Source organism: Bremia lactucae, linkage group LG1 (assembly GCF_004359215.1).
Source record: "Bremia lactucae strain SF5 linkage group LG1, whole genome shotgun sequence".
Taxonomy (NCBI): domain Eukaryota; phylum Oomycota; class Peronosporomycetes; order Peronosporales; family Peronosporaceae; genus Bremia; species Bremia lactucae.
Genome location: NC_090610.1, coordinates 5,579,079 through 5,588,941, shown reverse-complemented (window position 1 = coordinate 5,588,941; position 9,863 = coordinate 5,579,079). Strand labels below are relative to the sequence as shown.

At 43.1% G+C, this 9,863-nt stretch overlaps 2 protein-coding genes across 2 annotated transcripts in view; one reads left to right on the top strand and one right to left on the bottom strand.

The window, feature by feature from the left end:
- The window catches only part of CCR75_000535 (uncharacterized protein), a gene marked incomplete at both ends in the record, with an annotated part of 7,900 nt that extends 6,442 nt beyond the window's left edge, over nt 1-1,458 (bottom strand). The window contains one exon of the mRNA XM_067958642.1: nt 1,215-1,458. Coding sequence (XP_067822278.1) covers nt 1,215-1,458 — 244 coding nt within the window. The remainder of the gene's footprint in view (nt 1-1,214) is intronic.
- An 886-nt stretch (nt 1,459-2,344) lies between these two features.
- CCR75_000536 (uncharacterized protein) lies at nt 2,345-6,206 on the top strand. Its single transcript, XM_067958643.1, has 2 exons — nt 2,345-2,730; nt 2,819-6,206. The coding sequence occupies exons 1-2, from the start codon at nt 2,478-2,480 to the stop codon at nt 5,911-5,913; spliced, it is 3,348 nt and encodes a 1,115-aa protein (XP_067822277.1). The 5' UTR covers nt 2,345-2,477; the 3' UTR covers nt 5,914-6,206.
- Nucleotides 6,207-9,863: the final 3,657 nt, after the last annotated feature.

Here is a 9,863-nt window from a genome sequence, read left to right as displayed (position 1 = left end):
CTACCGCAAAGAATATCGTCATAATAGATAAATTGAAGAAAGCTGGCAATCTCTGCGGAGCAGAGTGATTTTATTAATATGCGCATATCACTTCCTCATCAATCCATTTTCATTATATATGACAATGTCATATCATTTCTTAATCAGAACTCAAAGCTCAATTGTAAATTCTAGCAAACTTTTCTAGCCGTCGAATGTGCAAAATTCCTTATTGCAGCTATATTCGCCTGTTACAAGCGAATGAGCTAATTTGACACACTAGCAAAGGTCAACAAATTATTGCTTTAGGTCAAAACTCAAGGCAGCAACCGTATGCAAACTCAATATTAAACTGTTGGAAAACTGATGCACTTGCAATTTTGAAAGCTTACTTGTTCAACAAGCAGTTACGATGGCTGCAAGTACTGGCAGCGTTTGATGTCAATCATCAATGATAACTTCTTACAGCAATCAGACGATCAGGCTACTTAAAGATAGTCCGACAAAGCCTGAGAACGCCGTTCATCGCAATATTTTTAATTTCTTGACGAATTTAGCGACGCTCATGATGTCCACTATTAGTCGCAGTGACTTGTGAATTCAAACTTTAAAATAGAAGCTTATGGCGTTGTTGGTCCCTTTTTTTAAAAAGCTCTGCGTTTGAATGTCTCAAGTTCATAAAAAACAGCGAAGCAACTTTTAATTAAATTGCCAGGTGAGGGTCGTTCATTCGAAAAGGCAAACAAATTTCAAGCCGTAACAGTCGATTTTGCGGTCCCAGCTTTTGCTTAGTAAATATAAAGGCCACTCTCGGCTTCATCGGCTACAATACAATGCTGTCTCGAATGCAGTAAGAGTCTATTCGGCAAGATCCAGTATTTGTTTGATTCAGTATGATACAACTACTGGAGGTTGCTGTGAATATTGAAAGCATCGAAGATGCAAACTCGCAAACAACAATTAAAAAGGTTTTTAAGCGCATTATCTTAGCTGACTGAAATAAAATACGACGCAATACATGTAAATGTTGGCGTCCAACCTTATTTTAAAAAGAGCATAATTCTGACGTATGTGTTCGCATTCATTTTTACGGAGGACCGCCGACACCTTTCCACATCGCACAATTTGTTAAAAAAATTCAATGCAATCCCAAGAATAATTGCTATCGGCTTACTGTTAAAAAATTTCAATTGCACGAAGCTCGACCGAAATCGCCAATTACGGAGTTGGCGCACAACCAGCTGCAACACAACTGGCCATGCAGACCCCCAGCGCAGAATTGCAACCAACAATGGCGGGTACAGTGCCAAGACCGGCAGTTATAGGTCCAAATACTGCTCCAGAAGCAGCATAGCATGCTACTGCGATAGCATTACACCCAGCCTGGCAAATTCCGTAAGCAAGCGGCCCCGCAGTCACTTTTGTGATTGCGAGCACAAAAGCTGAAAGCACGAGCGCTGTGGAAAGCTTCTTCATCATTACCACTTGACAGACAAATTGCAAATTTCAAAGTGAATTCGTTAAGAATGTCATATATGACGGTTAATGCCAGAAAATTCCGTCAACTACCTTTGCAAAAAGAAAGGCTCCGTTCTCAGCAGTATAGAGAAGGTAAAATAACAGTAACGGTGGGATAAAATTTATAAAAATATACTTTTCAACGTATATTGTCGAAAAAAAACGACGAGATTGCTTTTGGATTCTAATCGCAATGTGTTTGTTTCTTTTCATGTGTTGATGCGTTTGTAATTCTCGCAGAAAGTAAAGATAAGACACTAGATAACAGAGATGGAAGCAGTCGCGGTGACAAATGTCCAACAGATGGCAGCCAAAGTGAAAATTGCTAGTTCAAAGGAAACAACAAATCGATAACAGGTCAATTGAAGAAGCTGGAGAACGCGGTGATATCCACATTACGATACGGATAACAATTCTCCATCAATCCATTTTGACTACATAAACAAAATAGCAGTCGAGTCAATTTACTTAATTTGACAATTCAATTGTATAGCTATTTTCGCCTGTCACTTTTATCAAGACTCAGATTGAGTACCCATTACCTGAGGCAGGCCACGCATTGACTCTGTAATAAAGAATCAAAATGACAGATGATCTTTCATTAATCACCTTAAGCTCAGAGTATGACCCTCCTGACACATGATATGCATGACACTTAATGACATGAAGGTACTTTTGAATTAGCATTCAACTCGCACCCTAATTCGAAATGGACCCTCCTCGGCGGCTCTTAACCTTCAAGTAATAATATCTTTATAAGCCATTCCTAAAAAGAAACCTGTCAACAACTTCGTATTTAAAAAAGAAGCAATTGTGTACAAATATACCTCAAACTAGCGTAGTCCACATACTCCAAGCTGACAAGCGGCTTTCGGTGAATCCTCCCTCCGTCGAAGCGACCAGGAACGCGAAAGCAGCTTTAGCGCAGGATCCGCCTTGCGTCTCACGTCTTGCCCTTTGTCAGTCTTCTTGTTGCCGCTATGGACGCGAACCAATTGCGTGAATTGGAGACGCTCTGTCGTGTGCTGTACGAGAGCACGAACGAAGTCGAACGGGCCCATGCGCAACAAGCTGTCCTGATTCTTCAGAGCTCGGCCGAGTACATTCCACAATGTCAGTACGTACTAGACAACTCGTCCTCCCCGTATGCGCTCCTCGTCGCAAGTAATAGCCTCACCAAGCTCATTACGACCCACTGGAACAATTTCACGCCCCCTCAACGGGTCGATATCCGTACGTTTGTCCCTCAATGAACAAAACAAGCCGCGTCTGTTTTCCTGCGCGCTTACACAATTGCTTGTCTTTGTATATATTTTAATAGGGAATTACGTGCTTGGGTACTTGGCACAACACGGTCCTACGCTGGAGAAATTCGTCACCACTTCGTTAATACAAATGGTCTGTCGACTCACCAAGTACGGTTGGTTTGACGACGAACAACATCGTGAAATCGTAACCGAAGTGACAAAATTCCTTCAAGCAACCGTGGATCATTGCGTCATTGGGCTTCAGATCTTGAGTGAACTTGTGACGGAGATTAATTTGCCGGTTCCAGGTCGCACTGTCACGTATCATCGTAAAATTGCCGTCTCGTTTCGAGAAGATGTCTTGTTTCGAATCTTTCAAGTCGCATTAACGTCCATTAAACAGCTTCAATTGCATAATCTCCGCGGCGCGACACCCCAACAAGAAGCCCGAATGGGTGAACAAGCACTGGCCGTCCTTCTCAAGTGCCTTTCGTTTGATTTTATTGGCACGAATCCCGACGAATCAACCGATGAAACGGGATCGTTGCAAGTGCCAACGTCCTGGCGTCCCGTCTTTCAAGATCCTGAAACCATTCCGCTTTTATTTGATTTTTACAAGACAACAAGTCCTCCCAATACATCCAAGTGTCTTGAAAGTCTCATGCTCTTTGCCTCGGTTCGTCGCAATCTCTTTACGCCTGACAAAGAACGCAGTGTCTTTCTTGCACAATTATTACATGGCATCTGTGCCATCTTACGCGCGCAAGATGGACTGTCGGATCCACAGAATTACCATGAATTCTGTCGTCTCTTGGGTCGTTTAAAATCCAATTACCAACTCTCGGAACTCATGAAAACCGATGCGTTTCAAGAGTGGATGGATTTAACACCCGATTTTACGATTAAATCGTTTCGACAGTGGCAATGGTCGGTCAATTCCACGCATTATTTACTTGCGCTATGGTCCCGACTCGTGGCGGCGTTGCCATACGTACGAGCCGACATGACTCCAAGCTCGGTGGAAGCTGGCGCAATTACCTTCTTGGATACACGCGTGCCACAGATTATTCAAGCGTATGTACAGTCTAGACTCGAGTCTGCGGAGCAATGTGCCGTCGATGAGACGTTGGAGAATCCTTTAGACGATGAAGGAGGGCTTTATGAACAGCTGGAGAAACTACCGACACTCTGTCACTTTAATTATCGTCACTCTGGCGAATATATTGTCTCGATCTTGGACCCATTATTGACAAAGTACGCGGAAATGTGTAGTCTCGTGGACCAAAGTGCGGGTGCTGCCATTTTATTGCCACAACAACAGCAATTCAAGAGCATGGAGACTCAGATTGCGTGGCTAGTCTATATGATTGGCGCAATTATTGGAGGGCAAGCGTACTCGTCCACGTCCACGGAAGGCGATGAACTTGTGGATGCGGATTTATCCCAACGAGTTTTTCGAGCCATGCAATTAACCGAGCATCGAATCATTGCCTCGGGGGGTCAAACCAAGCCAAGTGTGCATTTTGAACTCGCGTTGCTCTATTACTTTAGTAGCTTTCGAAAGAGTTACATTGGTGAACAGCACGGCATGCCTTCTGCACCCACACCGTCTTCATTAATGCAACCGGTTTCGGCAAGTGGTCCGTCGTCGCCTCTCTTAGCGCCAAGTGTGAGTGTTATTTCATTTAAACACAAGACCTACGTCCGCATGTTTGAGCGTCTTGGACTTGGAGACCACACGGTTGTAGTGAATATGATGATTACAAAAGTTGGCAATAATCTCAAGTTTTGGGGTCACGTCGAAGTCGTGATTCATAAGACCTTGGCATTGTTTTTTGAAGTCGCATCGGGGTATTCGTCGGGCAAGCTCTTGCTTGGATTGGAAACCGTGCAATATTTGATTGGACATCATACGTCGAGTGAATTTCCATTCCTTGCAGTACCCGCAAATACACGGCACCGTACGACGTTCCACTCGACAATTGCACGTCTTCTTTTCACGACGGCATTTGATGAATCGTCCGAGCGATTTGAAAGGTTTATGGAACCGATTGAAAACGTTTTGAATCAACTCTTACAGACCCCCACGTATCGATTACCGGAAGTTCGGGAAGCCATTATTGGCGTCTGTCGTGATTTGCGCGGTATTGTACAACAAACGCACAATCGTCGAACGTATAGTTGTATGTTTGACGTGTTGTATCCAGCGTATTTTCCCGTCTTTGTACGTGCTGCGGATGAATTGTATGATTCGCCCGCCGTGACGACTGCATTACTCAAGTTTTTACAAGAAATGGCTTACAATAAAGCCCAACGCTTGATCTTTGATCAAAGTTCAGCCAGTGGCATCTTGCTCTTTCGAGAACTTAGTCGTGTCGTTGTGGCGTACGGACGACGAATACAACCGATGAGTGTCGGAAAAGATCCGTACGGGGACAAATATAAAGGCATTGCATTATGTTTGGGCATTCTCTACCGTGCATTAGGTGGAAATTACGTGAATTTTGGCGTCTTTCAGCTTTACCAAGACCAATCGCTTGAAAATGCCTTGGAAATTGCATTGCAACTCACACTCTCGATTCCGCACGAAGATTTAATGCAATACCCCAAGGTTAAGAATGCTTACTTTTTCTTTCTCGAGATTTTATTTCGGAATCAATTGGCATCCGTCGTGGCTTTAGACGACCAAATCTTTCGTCAATTGATTGAATCACTTCATGAAGGCATGAATTCGTTTGAACCAGCCATTGCTGCGCAATGTGCCACGGCAGTCGATCACTTGGCATCGTTGTATTTTCATGAAATGAAGAAAAAACGTGAAACCCCCGTGAAACAAGCGCTACGTGCTCATGTTTTGAATTCACCCAATGCATGGTCGACGCTCTTGGCGGCGTTGCTTGATACTTTAGTCTATGGCGAAGTGAATTCCCAATGGGCGCTTTCACGACCGATTTTAAGTCTCACACTCTGCAGTGAAGAAGCGCTTACGAAGTATCAGCAACAATTGAGTGCGACACAACCCCCCGAGAATCGTGCTTTAATTGAAGAAGCATTTGCAGCATTATTTGCCGACGTGCGTCCGAATCTAGAGGCTGCGAATCGTGACAAATTCACGCAACGACTTGGCCAATTTCGCAATACATTGCGTAGCTTTTTAACAATTCAATAAAACAAGGTAAAAAGACCCGAGCCATTGGTCGTAACGTGAGGGTTTTTTAAATACATGAGCGATACGAATAGGCGAGGCAATGAATAGATTTACGATGGAATGCACGGACCTTGCCTTAATTGATAGGAACAAGGCCTCGGATTGGAAAACGCTGGATGAAAGACAATAAAAAAGATATTGCTTACGGATGAGAAGCAATAGTACGAAGAACGTGTTGCAATATGAATTGACACGAAAGAATGAATTGACACTCTTGTTTACATGAATGCTTACCTATGTTTGCCTTTACTCTCTTTGATTCGGTGGACCATTTTTTTGCACTTGCGTTTGTTAAATTGTTTTTGATTTTATTCCATGGATCTGTGAAATTGTTGGATGCCATAGATAAAACATTGTAAGTGACAAATTTACTTTGTTGTGACTTAGTCAAAGTACTTACCAGTGGACGTAGCATTCGATGAGTTATAATGATTATGCCATTCTAGCATTTTTTTTTTTAATTAAATTATGGGGCCTCCTTAGACGTTGTCGGCTACAATACAAGGCTGTTTTGGATGCAGTAAAATAGAATTAATTAGCAGGATGCAGCATTTGTTGCAACTATCTGCGTATCTCGTGAAGAAGGTGATGCAATACATTATAATCTATTCAGGCTTGCTAAAATTAAGGGATAACGGGAAGGGTATTATCTATGGCGACATATTTGGGCAGGTTGGAGCTAAGTTCTTTATGAACGCTTCGTATCTTTTAGTATATTAAGGAATGGAAAAAATAGTGCACGAATATTGACCGAACTTGCCGATTACGGTGTCGGCAACAAACCAGCTGCAACAAAACTTGCCATGCATGCCCCCTGCGCAGCATTACAGCCAAAAATGGCGGGCACTTAGCCAACCCGGCAGAAACGGTCTCGAATACTGCCCCAGCAGCAGCAAGCAGTGCTTCTACGACAGCATTACACCCTGTCTGGCAAATTCCGTAGGCAAGGAGTCCGGCATTCACTGTGGTGGTCGAGAGCACAAATGCTGAAAGCATTAGCGCAGTAAAAAGCTTCTTAAACGTCCCGTTACATAAGTATAATTTCCTACAAGAGGAATAATAAATATTTTTTTCTAAGAAAAGAAATCAATATAGAAGTACCAAATTAATATCTTTATTAATTTTGATTTCGATAGTTCCAATATTTCTAATTTGAATAATATTGATGCAACAAGACAGTAGCTTAAATGATTGGTCAATTTAAGTCTTTATCGACACCGCCAATCGCTATATGACACAATTGTGCGGTGCGCAAGGAGGCGCCATTCTTAATTATTAACATAATAAGTTCAGTAGTTGATAGAAAATCGTTACGTGAGAAGCAAAATATATAACTACACTTTTACTTTTCTCATTTTATTAATGAAATGACGAAAGTAGGATTATAATCCTTTGAACAATCTTTGTAAGCTATAACCTCTTAGCTGCTTAGAAACCTCCCTCTTTACCTGAAGATTCTAAGCACCTCACCTAAACTGTAACCAGTGTAAAGTTAACAAGTACTTATCAGTACTAGTGAAAGGTGCCTCGTTACACCTGGTAGCACTTCGTAGTCCATTCAGCGACCTACGCATGTTCCATCCAGCATGGACATGTTGGATGAAGAAGAAAAGAGCTTTCCAGCCCCTCAAGAAGGTTATCACGCCTTGCGGGAAGGGTTTACTCATTTGAGTGACCTTGAATGGAGAGCGATCTAACGAATGAGTTCGGTCGTAAGCGGGCTAGCCGTTGGCTCCATGCTGTACACTGTGGGAAGAGATGAACAGCATGCGGCCATACCCGAGTTCATTGAACACGTATGCGATGCGGCTCGAGAGAAAGTAGCCTTGTTCACCAGCAAGGCTCTTAGCACGCGGAGGTGTTGAGAGAGTAGGGTGATCAACAATTGAAATGTTGAGACAGTAGGGGTCATCAACAATTGAAATGTTGAGACAGTAGCATGTCGCTTCCGCGTCAACCCGAAAGCTTAACGATAGAAATCTCTAAGTTTAAGGCAGTAGAAGGCGACTCCCTTTTAAGATGGTTCGTTGAATTAGACGACGTCATAGAAGCTCGCCGCATCAATGATGATGCGACGAAAGTAAATTTGGCATGTCCAACCAGCCGGACGTAACAAATTTTGGGCATTGGGGCTCAAGTGTCACGATCCATTAATCTTTGGGTCTTATAAGGGACCTGTTAAGACCAACCTTTTCCGGCTATATTAAAGTCGCTTGACCAAGCGATATCTATAGCGGAACAGGAGGACTTTTGCCTGAAACAGGCTTTTGTCTACTATGGTGCATATCGTCCACTTAAGCGACAGGATACGGAAGTCCAGAACCCATGGATCTCTCGTGTTTTGAGAACTAAAAACCTTGCTCTATAAATATTAGAAACAGTTACAAGGATGTAATCGTTGTAAAAAGACGGACCACTATGCCCATGAGTGTAGTGCCCCACGGCCAGTGCCTAAAAACACTCAGCGAGAAGACCGACCTCTCTCTACGAACAGAGAAGGACGCGGATCTGACGATGTCGCGAAATCGCAGCGGCGAGGCGGATCGTCAAAAACGGTCAGGGTGAGTAGGCGCGGAGCGCCCTGCTGATCTAGCAACTTCAAAAGAATTTGCAGGCCTTTTGACGAAAGTTGCTCCTCGCACACAAACATTGGGTGTTATTCCTTCAAAGGATGAGATTGACCTCATCCCTGAAAATAGTGTTATATAAGTGGCCACTTAAGTCCTTAGTCGATTGTGGGGCGTCTAATAATTTAATTAGATAGAAGATCGTGAACTCAAATTATTTGAGCGCGATATCTTTTGAACGAGGATGACAGTGTGCCTAGCAACTGGCGCATCTGTAACGGTAAAAAAACATAAAGTTTGGTATCCAATACACAATAAAGGGTAAGCGGATTACCATGGCTTAGAAAGTACGAGCCATGTAAGAACTGGCAGCATCAAACTGTGACGATGCCTGTCTCTTTTTCATCAGATGACCAACTGATGAATGTCTTGAGCGTCCTCAAGCGTGTAGATGTCCAACGAGTGAGTGCGATGGCCTCACTTGTGGTTTGGTCGTTAGCAGGACTGCAGTGTGAATACGAACACATTCTGGAGTTAGATCCCGACGGCTGTGCACAAGCACCGGCAGCGTCCAAATTCGATAACTCGAAAGTTAAGTGGTACGAAACAAGGATGTTTGCTTATGAAGCAACATCCAAATTTTTTGAAACGCCCGCCTCTAATACAGTGTAAAAATCCTAGATCGACTGGAGAGTCCATCGTAATGGATCTCGCTGTGGTAGCGCAACCACAGCTAGAGGCAGTTGGGGAGGGCACTCCCTAAATAATTTCTGTAGGAATAAATTCCCGGAAACTTGTGGTCAAAGGTCCGAGGTACCTTTGGAAATAAGTTTCCAAAAAGGAAACTGAGACAAAAATATCTTAGTAAACAATGGATTTAGTGTCGGCGATTAATACACTTGACCTAATAGCGCCTTTAAACTTAATTTCGGAGATAACTCAATTGCCAAGGCTAGAGCCGAAACGGTTCTTGCCTAATCTGCGTAGTGGCAAAGTTAAAACAGATCTGCATACTTGTCATAGATTTCAAGTACGTGGCCGATATTTTCGGTCGGCAATAATTTTTCCTAAAGACGAGCGGATTCTCAGTAGCTCATCGATAGACGAAAGCGTCCTCGGTGAGAAGACTCGGATTAAACGTTTCACGTCTCAATCTGGAAGTCTATGAAAACAATCCCTCTATACAAGATCTAGAAGGATTTAAGGATGTATTTCCTGAATCAGCACCGTGCGAGTTGCCTAACAAAGACACTCGACTCGGAATTGACTTAATCCCAGGTTCGAAATACTGTGTCATGAAGCAATGGCCATTGCCTCGTGAGCAAGTAATAGCGATCGACAAAT

Bases quoted from the DNA above. Each gene is read 5' to 3' on its own strand.
- CCR75_000536 (XM_067958643.1), top strand. From the start codon at position 2,478: ATGGACGCGAACCAATTGCGTGAATTGGAGACGCTCTGTCGTGTGCTG. The intron at 2,731-2,818 runs GTACGTTTGTCC...ATATTTTAATAG, and splicing joins CCCTCAACGGGTCGATATCC to GGAATTACGTGCTTGGGTAC.